The sequence below is a fragment of the Pongo abelii genome, chromosome 8, assembly GCF_028885655.2.
Source record: "Pongo abelii isolate AG06213 chromosome 8, NHGRI_mPonAbe1-v2.0_pri, whole genome shotgun sequence".
NCBI classification, from domain to species: Eukaryota; Metazoa; Chordata; class Mammalia; order Primates; family Hominidae; genus Pongo; species Pongo abelii.
The window spans coordinates 108487838-108503701 of record NC_071993.2 but is presented as its reverse complement, the minus strand read 5'-3'; the positions used below and the strand labels follow the sequence as shown (position 1 = coordinate 108503701).

Sequence of the window (15864 nt, the reverse complement as noted above, 5' to 3'; positions counted from 1 at the left end):
TCCTTCAACTGAACCTAGATTGGAGAGCAAAACCCTGGGCACCAATAAACATTCAACAGCTTCCACTTTGTAATAGCAGCATATGACAGAAGGGCTGGTAAAATTATGGCTATTGGGCAATATTTTGAGACAGCTCGAAACCCATGCCTTTTAAATGTCTGACCTGTGTCTTTTTCAGGGCTGACAGCCCTCTACCTTCATCTATAGCAAAATCCTTACCCAATCAAAAAGCCATTAATAGTCAACACAATAGATGACGAACCCTGATAGTGGCCAAGTAGAAAATATTTCTCTGTAGCATTTGGGTAGCTGGGAAGGGAATTACATTGAGAAAATATTTCCTAGGCTACGATGTATCATTATACTGAGAAATATTTTCTGAATATAACCTTGAACTAAAAGCTTAAAAATAAAGCAGGAAAGGTAGAATGCATATGCATAAACTGACTCTCAATACGTAGTAACAACATTCAGTGTGGGTACACCTTGGGAAGAGGATACCTTCTTGCCTGGGGAGACCAGCTGGGTGCACATTAATAGTATTCTGTGTGCTCCCAGGTTGGTGTGGCACAGGTACCCTTGCACCTGAAGCCCACTAGCTTGGCAGCTCACACAGCTGCCTTCCGAGTGACTGGGTTTGCCTGACCCTTGCCGAGATCCAGCCGTTTATGCTGTTCACCAATCGCCACAGACATTTTACTGGCTGGGGACAGTGAAGAGCAAAATAAGGTCAGGAGGAGGAAGAAAAGGCAGTTTTTGCCCCATTAATAAACCTGTGTGCCAAACTTCACCCTGATCCTCTCTCTTAGGCAGCTTTACCCTTCTGCAAATACTGGGTGTGGGAGAAGCAGAAGGAAGGTTCTGCAATGCAAGGTTGACACGGTGAGATCAATTTTTGAGAGATGATATTTAACTGGCTAAAACAAAACAAAACCACAACAACAAAAAAACAAAAACAGTGTTTTCTCCTGACCATCTCTCTTAAGCTACCTTGATCACGGTCTTGGCAAAGATACAGGCATCTGGGTATTCACAAGCCCTGATGAGGAAATCGGAGATGGAAACCATTACGCAGAACGCACCAAGCGATTGGCTCTGGCCATTTCAAATCTTTCTGTAGGCTGAGCCTTACCAGTGATTTAAGATGAAGTACAATGCTTTTTATTACACACCTAATTGTTAATGAGAGGAAATGCAATCAGCAACTCCTTTCCACACTCTACATGGAATCAAGGAGACTGCTGAGTCCAGAAAAGACGCAGCCACTGATGGAGCCCAGGAAACTTCTCCCCACCCCTTCTGCCTGCCCCCCCACTGCCAGTCCTCCTCTTGGGTGTGGGGGAGAGAGAGAGAAGAGTTGCAAATATGATGAGAGTATCATGTCTGAGAATCCACTGTTGCCACAGGGTCACTTGCAGCAAAGGCCTGGGGCTGAAATCTTCACTGAACAGCATTTAACTCTTCCAAGTGTTGCATTTTCTGGCTGATCTGGCTCATGCTAGAGGAGGACACTCTCTTTATACACTTTCTTCTCAGGTGAAGCAGACAGAGAAAAAAGGTCGAAGGGGCATAGGGGAGTAGATGGGAAGAGGAACAGAAACAAAGAGAAGGTAGGCAGGAGGCCCAAATCTTCCAGTGTATACATTCTTGTGTGTTTTCTTGCCCCAGAGGCTATACAGAGGGAGCTCTGTCTCCTCCTAAGCATATTGGGGCTGAGCTGCTCTGGCCAGGTGCTTGGCATTCCTGCAGTTAACAGGGAGACACTGGGCACTGTCTGGCTTGAAGCTGCATCCCCCATCCCCTAGAAGTGGGTCTCTCCCAGCAGGCTATACAGGGAAACTAGTTCTTCTGCTTAATGGCAAAGCAAGAGAGATTCTGGCAAAACACTAAATATATTTATAAGTCACCTTTGTCTGGAACCAATGGGAAAAAACTAGGTGCAGAGGTGAAAGGAGGAAAGGAGGGGAGGTTTAAAAGTTCCAATCATTCACAAAAGATAGAAGACATCTTCTGATAGCAGCACTGAAGCAGTCAGCTGTGCTGAGTAGACCGTCCTGGGCTGACTGCAGACCAACTGTGTCCCAACAGGAGTCTCAAAGCCCTGCTCCTCGGCTAGTCCGGGGAAACTGGGCAGTAGTTTGATTGTTACTGTTGTTGCTCATCCTGGTATTGGCAGATACGTTAAATACCGCAACTTTAATGGGTCCTGTGTGAAAACAGAGCAAATAGTCATTAGACCCTTTTTCGATATTTCTTACTTGCTTGAAGAGAAAAGAGCATTCACTTAGCTGCCAACGGGGAAAAGGCTTAGGGGTCCTTCCTAATGCCTGCTCTCTGCCTATGCCACGCAGGAGCTTCTGTCAAAGGTGACCTGGCCTGATGGGGGAAGTTATACTAAAGGCAGGGCTTGCTGACATGCTCAGGGCTGTGGTGTTCAAGCAGAGTGACTCTGATGTCTTGAGGCTGAGAGTGACCATGGTTGGTCATAGCTTTCACCTGCCCTGTAGAATGGCAGGGCAGGGGTGGGGGGTGGTCTGTGGGCCCTGCCTTTTGAGTGGCCATGAGCATGGCGGTGCCACTAACAGAAGTGGGGGAATCAAGGAAAGCTGGCCTGGCTATGTGGCTGCAGGGTACCAGCAGTGTAAAGGAGGGGACAGTGTAGTTGAGGATGTGAGCACTAGAAGTGCTCTTGCTATCTTCAAGGACAGCTGTGTGGATGGCAGCTGGAAATGTGGCCTGGAGATTAAGGCAGAGGCTTGGACTGGAGACAGAAATTTGAGTCTTCTACAGTGAGATGAGATCTGAAGCCTTGGGAATAGAGGAGACAGCCTAAGAAGAAACTTAAGAAAAGCCAGAGACAGGCCAGGCGCGGTGGCTCACACCTGTAATCCCAGTAACTTTGGGAGGCCAAGGGAGGTGGATCACTTGAGCTCAGGAGTTCGAGACCAGCCTGGGCAACACGGTGAAACCCCATCTCTCCAAAAAAAAAAAAATACAAACAATTAGCTGGGCATGGTGTTGTGTGCCTGCGGTACTCAGGAGGCTGAGGCAGGAGAATCACTTGAGCCCAGGAGGTGGAGGTTGCGGTAAGATGACATTGTGCCACTGCACTCCAGCTTGGGTGACAGGAGTGAAGCCCTGTCTCAAGAAATAAAATAAAATAAAATAAAATAAAATAAAATAAAATAAAAATAATAAGAAAAGCCAGAAACAGACTCTTAGGAGTGAGGGGGAAAGAGGCACAAATAATCAGAGAGTCAGGAAGAATATTAAAACTGGCAAAGTAACACGGAAGTCTAAGGAAGAGAAAATTTTGGGCAAAAGGAGGGGGTAGGTATATGGAGATTGCAATATTAATACTCATGACCAGTTTTTCCTGAGGACATATCATGTATTCAGCACTGTGCTAAGCACTAGGAATTTTCCATACAGTATCTCCATGCAGCCTTCACAGGGTTCCGTGAGGTGAGTGCTGCCCCTCATGTTACTCATCAAGAGATTCAGGCTCTGGGAAGTTACTTGTCTTAAGGGCACACAGCCTGTGTGACTTGGCTGAGGAACGACGAACCGTGTCCTCTGTGAGAGAAAGAGGCGTTGAGGCAAGCCCAGTTGGGCGTGAATCACTGCCCTTAGCGGAACACTGCAAAGAGAGATGCAGAAACGTGTAGCGAACATGTACTTCCGCCACGAGAACTGAGGCACACGTGGCAAATCCTAACGACAGCAATGCTCCTCAGCAACTAGGGCAGCCTTCTCAAACTGGCAACAACCTAGTGTATTCGAACTGGTTAGAACACCACGTATGATCTGAATATACCACAATATGTATGGACCACCTGGGTATTTTAGGATCTTCCCCTGCCTGAGAGAGAGGTTGGAGACTTGAGTGAGAGGACATGTGGAGTTGTCACCAACGTCAGAGGTCAAAAGACAGGTCCTCTTTTTGGAGGATTGAGGAATGGGGATAGGGATATAAAAGCTACTTTTTATATTCCTTTTAAAATCTGCCCTTTTATTTATATGTCAGTGTGAACTTTCACCAAGAGATGTTTCCATTCACACATTAGACATCAGAGTGTTCACTTGGCTTGAAAGGTCTCTATTGTAGGGATTGTTTGATCTGGGAACTTAAACATCACAGGCCTTTGGGTCATTACAGTACTTAGTTTTCAAACTGATTCAAATCTCCTTTTATTTTCATAACAGTACTACTAGATAACTAGGGCAGGAATGACTAGGCTTACCACAGAAGTAGGACCCTAGAATCATCTAGAACTGAGGCTGGCTACCTTGGTGAAAGGCACTGTCCACACTGTGGCAGCTTCAGCCCTGTCTCACATTGTCTGATTCCTCGGCTTTACAGGAGTTGGTGACCCAAACGGCAGGAGAAAGCTCCATGAACTAGCAACACCTTACAGCTAGTATCCTGTCTCCTACCCACAGTGTTATGTACATAATAGATTTTGATACCTGGGCAAGTATGAGGTCAGTGTATGGTTATTTATCTGGAGATGTAGGTGTATGTTCGAGAAGGGGAATGGGGGGGTTCAGCTTGGGCAGCTGGATCATTTAAGAAGTCCCAGATGAGGATTGTGTCATCATGTGAACTACTGACAATCTGGAATTCATCAAACTGGAGTCGAAAAACTCTTCCGGAATGCTCCTAAAGAAGTAGAAACAAAAAGGGTATGAACTACTCAAAATCAATAGGACATAAATTCAGCAACATGTCAAAAGGAGTCTATGGAAAGGCTATGGTTTGCTGTTAAATTTTCTACCATTAAGTTGTTTTTAAAAATAAAGATGCCGGGCGCAGTGGCTCACACCTGTAATCCCAGCACTTTGGGAGCCTGAGGCGGGCAGATCACGAGGTCAGGAGATCGAGACCATCCTGGCTAACACGGTGAAACCCCATCTCTACTAAAAATACAAAAAATTAGCCGGGCTGGTAGCATGTGCCTGTAGTTCCAGCTACCTGGGAGGCTGAGGCAGGAGAATTGCTTGAACCTGGGAGGCGGAGGTTGCAGTGAGCCGAGATCACACCACTGCACTCCAGCCTGGGCAACAGAGTGAGACTCCGTCTAAAAAAAAAAAAATTAAATAAATAAATAAATTAGAAAAATAGAGAAAATTTACTTTGGCTAAAGGCAGCATGGAAAAGTCAAATACTAGGCAGCTGTAAACAAAGTAATACTCTTTGGCCAAGACATGCTAAATAGCATGCTATTAATAGTTTCTCATGGCCAACCCTTTTTGGCTTAGGGTGGATGAGAGCATTCCTTACTACCTCCCTGGTTTTTATCTTCTAAGTTCCTTCTACAGTCAGAGGTCAAGGATTAGTGAGCAATAAGAAGCAGTATGCTGATAAATGTTTATCAACCAAACTTTGCTACTTTGTAAAACCATCGGTAGATTTCCACAGCATTAAAAACTCCTACCATGGCCAAGTATAAGCTAGTCATAGTCAACCAGCTTGCAAAATTCATGAATACTTAACAGTTGGCTCTCATAAGTGAGTATGAGCCTGTTCTAGCACGCCACTGGCAATTACCACCCTGATGAAGATGTAGAATGTTCCCAGCATACTGGAAAACAATCTCACACCCCTTACTAAACAATGTTACCTCCACTCCAATTTTATCATCATCATCTTCATCATCTTTTTTTTTTTTTTTTTTTTTGAGGCAGAGTCTCACTCTGTCGCCCATGCTGGAGCGCAGTGGTGCCATCTCGGCTCACCGCAAGCTCTGCCTCCCGGGTTCACGCCATTCTCCTGCCTCGGCCTCCCAGTAGCTGGGACTACAGGCGCCCGCCACCACACTCGGCTAATTTTTTGTGTTTTTAGTAGAGACAGGGTTTCATCGTGTTAGCCAGGATGGTCTTGATCTCCTGACCTCGTGATCCACCCGCCTCGGCCTCCCAAAGTGCTGGGATTACAGGCGTCATCATCATCATCATCATCATTTTTTTTAGAGACAGGGTCTCGCTTTGTCGCCTAGGCTAGAATGCGGTAGTGTGATCATAGCTCACTGTAACCTCAAACTCCTGGGCTCAAGTGATTTTCCTGCTTAAGCCTCCCAAGTAGTGAGGACTATAGGCGCATGCCACCACACCTGGCTTTTTTTTTTTTTTGTAGAGATCAGGTCTTTTTGTTGCCCAGGCTGGTCTTGAACTCAAGACCAAGCAGTCCTTCTGCCTTGGCCTTCCAAAGCTCTGAGATTATAGGTGTGGGCCACTGTGCCTGGCCCAATGTTGTTATTGTTATTAATTTGTTTAGTCTCTTATTGAATTTCATATAAATATAATCATATAGTATGCATTCTTTTGTGCCTGGCTTTTTTTTTTTTTTGAGACAGAGTCTCGCTCTGTTGCCCAGGGTGGAGTGCAGAGGCGCGATCTTGGCTCACTGCAACCTCCGCCTCCTGGGTTCAAGCGGTTCTCCTGCCTCAGCCTCCCGAGTACCTGGGATTACAGGCACGCACCACCACACCCAGCTAATTTTTGTATTTTTAGTAGAGACAGGGTTTCACCATGTTGGCCAGGATGGTCTCGATTTCCTGACCTCACGATCTGCCCACCTTGGCCTCCCAAAGTGCTGGGATTACAGGCATGAGCCACTGAGCCCAGCCCATGCCTGCCCTCTTTTAGTCAACATTATAACATTCTTCTATATTGCTGCATGTAAAACAGTAGTTCATTCTTTTTTATTATTGGTTGATATTCCACTGTATGAATATACTACAATCCATCTATTCTCTTGGTGGACATAGGGACTGATTATAGTTTATGGCTATTATAAAACAAAGCTGCTAGGAACATTTACGTACGTGTTTTTTGCTGAATATATGCACCCATTTCAACTAGGAGTAGACTTGCTGGGCCATGGGGTAGGTGTATGTTTGGCTTTAGAAGATACTATGAAACAATTTTTTAAAAGTCATGCCAATGTATACTCACACCAACAGTTTATCAGAGTTCGTTACTCCACATCTTCACCAAAAATCGATATTGCCAATCTTTTGCATTTATTTTGGTAGGTTTGTAGTAGTATTTTATTATAATTTTAATTTGCATTTTTCTTTATGAAGTTGAGGAAAAGCCTCTCTATCCCTTGTTTGCTGAGAGTTTTTATCATGAACGGGTGTTGGATTTTGTCAAATGCTTTTACTGCATCCATTGATATAAGCATGTGATTTGTCTTCTATAGCCCCCTGATGTGATGGATTACACTGATTGATTTCTGAATGCTGAAACAGCCTTGCATACCTGGCATAAATCTCACTTGGTCACAGTGTATAATTCTTTTTATACATTGTTGGATTTAATTTGCTAATATTTTGTCAAGGATTTTTTTTTAATTTCAGAGTTCCTACATTTTATTGGCACATTATTACATTTTAAAATATTTTAGAAATCATGAAATTGCTAAACGTAAGGACAATAATAAGAGCATACATGGCTGGGTGCAGTGGCTCACGCCTATAATCCCAGATCTTTGGGAGGCTGAGGCAGGCGGATCATGAGGTCTGGAGTTTGAGACCAGCCTGGCCAACAAGGAGAAACCCAGTCTCTACTAAAAATACAAAAATCAGCTGAGTGTGGTGGCAGGCACCTGTAATCCCAGCTACTCGGGAGGCTGTGGAAGGAGAATAGCTTGCACCCAGGAGGCGGAGGTTGCAGTGAGCCGAGATTGCGCCATTGCACTACTCCAGCCTGGGTAACAAGAGTAAGACTCCGTCTCAAAAAAAAAAAAAAAAAAAGAAGAAAAGAAAAAGAAAAACCATGTATTTACTTATTTATTTTGAGACGGAGTTTCGTTCTTGTCACCCAGGCTAGAAATGGTGCGATCTTGGCTCACAGCAACCTCCGCCTCCCGGGTTCAAGCATGAATCAAATAGTTTAAAATACAGATGCTCCTCAAATTACAATGGGTTACATCCTGATGAACCTGTTGTAACTGAAACTATCCTAAGCTGAAAATGCATTTGATCTGCCTAACCTATTGAATTTCATAGCTTAGCCATTATTAGTTTGTATTTTTCTTTTCCTATGTTGTGTTTGTCTGGTTTTGGTTTTAGGGTAATGCTTCATAGGATGAGTTAGCAAGTTATTCATTCTGTTTTTATCTTATAGAAGAGATGACAGAACATTGATATAACCTCTTCAAATGTTTGGTAGAATTCACCAGTGAATCTGCCTGGGCTTAGTTTCTCTGTTTGGAAAGACAATTATTAAGTATCGATTCTGTGAAGACCTGGGATCTCTTTCATTTCTGATATTAGCAAATTATGTCTTCTTTGTTTTTCACAGTCTGGCTAGAGACTCATCCATTTTATTGATCCTTCAAAGAACTAGCTTTTGGTCTTGATGTAATCCATTGATTTCCTGTTTTCAATTTCACTGATTTCTGGTCTAGTTTTTATTATTTCTTTTCTTCTACTTACTTTGAATTTAATTTGCTCTTCTCTTAGTTGGCTCTAGTAGAAGCTTAGACTATTGATTTTAGATCTTTTCTAAGATATGCATTCAGTGCTATAAATTTCCCTCTAAGCACTGCTTTCACTGCATCCCACAAATTTTGATAGCTGTGTTTTCATTTTTATTTACTTCAAAATACTTTTCAAAACATCACATGTTCCCTATAAATATATAGACCTACTATGTACCCACAAAAATGAAAAGTAAAAATTAAAAAAAATACATTTCAATTTATCTTGCAATTTCTTCTTGATCTACATGTTATTTAGAAGTGTGTTGTTTAATCTCCACATACTTTGGGATTTTCCAGCTATCTTTCCATTACTGAATACCACTGTAATCTGAGAGCATATGCCGTATGATTTCTACTCTTGTAAATTTTTTAAGGTACATTTTATGGCCCTGACTGTGGTCTGCCTTGGTGTAATTTCCTTGGGAGCTTGAGAAGAATGTGTATTCTGCTGCTGTTGGATGAAGCATTCTATAGATGTCAATTATATCCACTTGATTGATGGTACTGCTAAATTCAACTATGTTCTTACTGAATTGGCTGCCTGCCAGATCTGTCCATTACTGATAGGGGGTGCTGAAGTCTCCAACTATAATAGTGGATGCATCTATTTTTTCCTTGTAGTTCTATGGTTTTTTGCCTCATATGTTTTGATGTTCTGTTGTTAGGTGTGTACACGTTAAGGATTGTTAGGTCTTCTTGGAGAACTGGCCCCTTTATCCTTACACAACACTTCTCTTTATCCCTGATAATACTCCTTGCTCTGAGGTTTGCTCTCTCTCTAATTAATACAGCTACCCCAACTTTCTTCTGACTAGTGTTAGAATGGTCCATCAGGGCTAGGGGTGCCATAACAAAGTATGGCACACACTAGGGGGCTCAAAAAATAGAAATTCATTTCCCTACAGTCTGGAGACTAGAATTCCAAGATCAAAGTGTTGGCAGGGTTGGTTTCATTCTGATGCTTCTTCCTTTGACTTGTAGATGGTCATCTTCTCCCTTTATCTTCACATGGTCTCTGTGTGTCCCAATCTCCTCTTGTTATAAGGATACCAGTCATATTGGATTAGGGCCTACTTCAATGACTTCATTTAACCTTATTTACCTCTTGAAAGCTCCTATAACTCCAAATACAGTCACATTCTGAGGTACTGGTGGTTAAGACATCACATAAATTTTAGGGGAACACAATTCAGCCATAACATGTGTTATATCTTTCGCTAACCATTTACTTTTAAGGTGTATGTGTCTTTATAAAGTAGCTTTCTTGTAGACAACATATAGTTTAGCCTTCTTCAAATTGCTCTGACAATTTCTATTTTTTTAATGTGAAGTAGGAAAAATACAAACAAAACCACACCAAGACACATCATAAGCAAATTGCTGAAAACTAATGATAAAGAGAAAATCTTAAAAGCAGCCAGAGGAAAAAGATACAGAATGGAGATGAGTGACTTCCAACTTCTAGTCAGAAACCAAGCCAGAAGAAAATGGAATGACATCATTAAAGTGCTGAAAGACACTGTCAATCTAGCTTTTTTTCTTTTTTTTTGAGACAGGGTCTCATTCTCACCCAAGCTGGACGGCAGTGGCACGTTCGTGGCTTACTGCAGCCTCAATCTCCCGGACTCATATGATTCTCACACCTCAGCCTCCCAAAAGTTGTTGGGACTACAGGCACGTGCCACCATGCCCAGCTAATCTTTGTATTTTTGAAGAGAAGGGGTTTCCATGTTGCCAGGCTGGTCTTGAACTCCTGAGTTCAAGCAATCCACCCGCCTCAGACTCCCAAAGTGCTGGGATTGCAGGTGTGAGACACCATGCCTGGCCTATATAGAATTATTTAGCCAGCAAAAATATCTTTCAAAAATGAAGGCAAAATGAAAACTTTTTCAGAGCTGGGCGCAGTGGCTTGCACCTGTAATAATCTCAGCTACTCAGGAGGTTGTGAAGCAAGAGGATTATGTGAGGCCAGGAGTTCAAGACTAGTCTGGGCAACACAATGAGACCCTATCTCTAAAAAAATAAAGAAAATTAGCTAGATATGGTGGCACAAGCCTGTAGTCAGCTATGTGAGAGGCTGTCAGGAGGATTGCTTGAGACTAGGAGTCCAAGGCTGCAGTGAGCTATGATGATGCCACTGCATTCCAGCCTGGGCTATAGAATGAGACCCCATCCCTTAAAAAAAAAAAAAAAAAAAAAAAAAAAAAAAAAAAAAAACTTTCCTAAGTAAATAACAAGTGAAAGTATTTGTCACCAGTGTACCTGCATATATGAAATGTTAAAGTAAGTTCTTTAAGCAGAAGGAAAATGTATCAGATGGAAATAGAATTTATACAAAGAAATGGGAGGCAACAGAAAACGTAAAAGTGTGGGTAAAAATAAACTTTCTTTTTTCCATTAAAAAATTTCTTTAAAAGGCCAGCCGTGGTGGCTCATGCCTGTAATACTAGCACTTTGGGAGCCTGAGGCGGGCGGATAACAAGGTCAGGAGATCGAGACCATCTTGGCTAACATGGTGAAATCCTGTCTCTATTAAAACTACAAAAAATTAGCTGGGTGTGGTGGCGGGTGCCTGTAGTCCCAGCTACTCAGGAGGCTGAGGCAGGAGAATTGCTTGAACCCAGGAGGCGGAGGTTGCAGTGAGCCAAGATCACGCCAGTGCACTCCAGCGTGGGTGACAGAGCAAGACTCCGTCTCAAACAAACAAACAAACAAACAAACAAAAAATCTTAAAAGGTGGTTGATTGTTTAAAGCAAAAATAACAAGTGCTGTGGGGATTATAACATATTTAGAAGTAAAATCTATAGCAACAACAGCATAAAGGATGGGGGTGAAAAATGAACTCTAGTGTTTTAAGTTTCCTACATTATACATGAAGTGGTACAATATCATCTGATAGAAGACTGCAATAAATTAGAGATAACTATTGTAAACCCTAGGTCCCTCCTCACCAAATTAGTGAGATACAACTAAGAACCCATAATAGGAGCTAAACTGAGATAAAAAAAGAAAAAAAAAAGAGCATGAAAACAGGAGGTAATAAACAAAAGGAAAAAATAGAAAATAAATAGCAACATGATAGATTTAAATCCAAACATACAAAAATTACATAAATGGTCTAAACATGACATAGGCAGAGATGGTCAGGCTGGATTAAGAAAAAACAAAAAACAAACAAACAAAAACAAGGCCCAACTATATGCTGAATATGAGAAATTCATTTTAAATATAAAGACATAGGCATACTAAAAGTAAAAGAATATAATAAGATATACCACACAGACACTGATCATAAAAAAGCAGAATGTTTACATATAATATCAAAGTATTAATTTCCCAAAACAAAGAATACCATAAACATCAAACAAGGACATTTCATAATGTTAAAAAGTCAGTTAATCACTAAGACAAAAATCCTAAGCACGCAGGTACCCAATAATAGAGCTTAAAAATACATAAAGAGGCCGGGCGTGGTGGCTCACGCCTGTAATCCCAACACTTTGGGAGGCCGAGGCAGGTGGATCACCTGAGGTCAGGAGTTTGAGACCAGCCTGCCCAACATGGCAAAATCCTGTCTCTACTGAAAATACAAAAAATTAGCCGGGCGTGGTGGCAGGCGCCTGTAATCCTAGCTACTTGGGAGGTTGAGGCAGAAGAATGGCTTGAACCCGGGAGGCAGAGGTTGCAGTGAACTGAGATCGTGCCACTGCACTCCAGCCTGGGTGACAAGAGAGAAACTCCATCTCAAAAACAATGACAACAACAACAAAAAACCATGAAGCAGGCCAGGTGCCATGGCTCATGCCTATGATCCCAGTACTTTGTTGAGGTTGAGCCCAGGAGTTCCAGACTAGCCTGGGCAATGTGGCAAAACCCCATCTCTAAAAAAAAAATACAAAAAAATTAGCCGGACGTGATGGCGCACGCCTGTGGTCCCAGCTACTCAGGAGGCTCAGGTGGGTGGATTGATAGAGCCTGGGAGGTTGAGGCTGCAGTGAGTCATGGGTGTGCCACTGCATTCCAGCCTGGGCGACATAGTGATACCCTGTCTCAAACAAAAATCATGAAGCAAAAGCTGTCACAACTATAAGGAGAAATAGACAAATTCAAAACTATAGTGGGAGACATAAAAATTCCTCTCTCAATAATTGGTAGGGACGAATAGAAAAATCACTAAGGATACAGAAGACCTGAATATTATAAACCAACTTGACTAAACTGACATTTTTTGGGATGTAGCTAAAGTAGTGATTAGAATTACTTCTAATAACATTTATAGCTTCAACTGATTATATTTAAAAAAAGGTTCAAAGTCAATGATCTTAGTTTTTTACCTTAAGAAGCTAGAAAAATAATAATAAAAAAAAATCAATGAAACCGAAAAAGGAAACAGGACTGTGCTCCTACAGGCATTAAAAGGATAATAAGGGAATATGATGAATAACTTTATTTCAATAAATTTCATAATTTAGATAAAACGGTCAAACTGCCTGGAAGACAAAGTATTAAAGTGGACTTCAAAAGAAATATTAAATCTGAAGAGTGCTGTATTTATTAAAGCAACTGAAGTTGTAATTAAAACTTTCCACAAAATTTCAAGTCTAGATGCTTCACTAGTGAATTCTATCAAGCATTTAAAGAAGCATAATATCACATATGCAAACTCTTAGAAAACAGATGAGGGAACACTTCAAAAATTATTTTATAAGGCCAACATTATCATGACAGTCAACCAGAGACATAGAAAATAAAGCAACAAACCAATACCCCTTAAAAACACAGATACACACACACACAAAAATCCTTAAAAAGATATTAGCAAGGTGAATCCAACAACACATAAAAAGGATTATACCTCATGAACAAGTGGGGTTTATACCAGCAATGCAAAGGATTTAAAGCTAAAAAAATTCAATGTAATATACCAATTAACAGAATAAAAGTGAAAAACCATATGATTATCTCAATGGATGTAGATAAAGCATTTCACAAAATCCAACATGCGTTCCTCATTAAAACTCTCAGCAATCTAGGAACAGAAGGGAACTGCCTAATCCCCTGATAATGGGTCACTGTGAAAAACCCTAGGCCGGGCGCGGTGGCTCACGCCTGTAATCCCAGCACTTTGGGAGGCTGAGGCGGGTGGATCACGAGGTCAGGAGATCGAGACTATCCTGGCTAACATGATGAAACTCCGTCTCTACTAAACAATACAAAAAATCAGCCGGGCTTGGTGGCACGTGCCTGTAGTCCCAGCTACTCGGAAAGCTGAGGCAGGAGAATGGCGTGAACCCAGGAGGCAGAGCTTGCAGTGAGCCGAGATCACGCCACTGCACTCCAGCCTGGGTGAAAGAGCAAGACTCTGTCTCAAAAAAAAAAAAAAAAAAAAAAAAAAGAAAAGAAAAACCCTATAGCTGACATATATCTATATATACACATATGTGAAACGGTGAAAGACTGAATGCCTTTCGCCTAAGATCATGAACAAGAAAGGGACATTCACTCTTACCAATTGTTTTTAACATTGTACTGGAGGTCTTAGCCAGTGCAATTAAAAAAAAAAAAAAAGAGGGAGAGAGAAATAAAAGATACACAGATTGGGAAATAAGTAAAAGTATACTTCTATGTATTTGCAATGAACAATCAGAAACCAAGGTTTAAAAATACCTTTTCCAATAGCATTAAAAATACAAAATATTTAGGGATAAATGTGATACAAAGATGTGCAAAACCTTTACACTAAAAGCTACAACATGGCTGAGAAATTTAAAAAGACCTAAACAAATGGAGAGATAAAGACTGAATATTGTTCAGAAGTCAATATTCTCCAAACTGATCTATAGTCAACACAAGTCCAACAAAAATCTCAGCAGATGGAGTGGCTCAGGCCTATAATCCAAGCACTTTGGAAGTCTGAGGTAGGAGTACTATTTGAGGCCAGGAGTTTGAGACCAGTCTGGGCAACACACTGAGACCCCGTACCTATTTATTTATTAAAAAATTAAAAAACATTCCCAGCAGACTTTTTTTTTTGGTTGAAATTGGCAAACTGATTTTAAAATTAACATGAAAAATCAAAGGCCCCAAAAAACTTTGAAAAAGACAAAGCTGAAGGACTCACATTACTTGACTTCAAGAGTTGGTAAAAAGCTGTAGTAATCAAAATAAAATTATACTGGAATCAAGACAGACAAAAATCAATGGAATGGAACAGAACAGAGTCCCAAAGAAGACTCACACATATATGGTCAATTCATTTTTGACAAAGCTGCAAAAGCATTTTGAAAGGACAGTCTTTTGAATAAATGGTGCTGGAACAACTGGATATTCATGTGTAAAAAAGCCCAACCCTTTGATCTATACCTTGTACCATATGCAAAGATTAACTCAAAATGGACCACAGACCAAAATACAAACTGAAAATTATAAAACTTAGAGAAGAAAACACAGGGAAAAATCCTTGTGACTTTGGATTAGTCAAAGGATTTTTTTGAGATACAACAGCAAGTAACATACGCCATAATACAAAAAGTCAATGCAGTAGACTTAAAATTAATAACTGCTTTTTGAAAGACACTTTTAAGAAAACAAAGAAACCAATTATGAATGTGGAGAAAATATTTGTGAATTACATCTGATAAAGCATTTGTAACTTAGAATATATAAAAGAATCTCAAAACTCAATAACCACTCAGTTAAAAAATGGGAAAAGATTTGAACACACTTCACCAAAGTAGATATACAGATGGCAAAGAATAGATGCTCGACATTATTAATCATTAGAGATACACGAATTAAACCACAATGAGAATGACTAAATTAAAGACTGTGCTCAGTACTGGCAAGAATGTGGAGTAACTGGAACTCTCATATACTGCTATACTATAATGTAAAATGGTAAACCACTTTGAAAAACAGTTTGGCAGTTTCTAAAAATTTTAAACATACACTTACCATATGACCTAGTCATCTGCTCCTAGGTATTTACCTCAGAGAAATAAAAGCAAAAAGCATACACTCATCCCAAGACTTCTACATAAATGTTTATAGAAACTTTATTTGTTAATAGCCAAAAATGAGAAACAATCAGTGAATGGGTATAACCATACAATAGAATACTACTCAGCAAATTTTCAAAAGAAATGAAATATTGATATACATCAACAACATGTAGTGCCACTTCACTATAGCCTGGGTGACAGAGGAAGACCCTGTCTTATACATACACACATAAATCCAACAAGGAAGACAAGAAATGTAACCTCTTTCTCTTCTCCAGAACCAAGAATGCCTAAATGTTGACAGTCAGGATTTAGAACACTGGGCTTCAAATGCTTGCTCTCATCTTTTCTCCGAGTGGTGTCTGTCCACC

The 15864-nt window shown here is 40.8% G+C and overlaps 1 protein-coding gene across 18 annotated transcripts in view; it reads right to left on the bottom strand.

Moving 5' to 3' along the window:
* Positions 1–1138: 1138 nt before the first annotated feature.
* The window catches only part of BTRC (beta-transducin repeat containing E3 ubiquitin protein ligase), a 204639-nt gene continuing 189913 nt past the window's right edge, over positions 1139–15864 (bottom strand). For 13 of the 18 annotated variants that reach the window (XM_009245710.3, XM_009245712.3, XM_009245713.3 and 10 more), the window contains 2 exons: positions 4471–4663; positions 1139–2206 (listed from right to left, as the gene is read on the bottom strand). In XM_009245710.3, the coding sequence (XP_009243985.1) occupies positions 4502–4663 (162 nt within the window). In that variant the 3' untranslated portion in view covers positions 1139–2206; positions 4471–4501. 18 annotated transcript variants of the gene reach the window in all.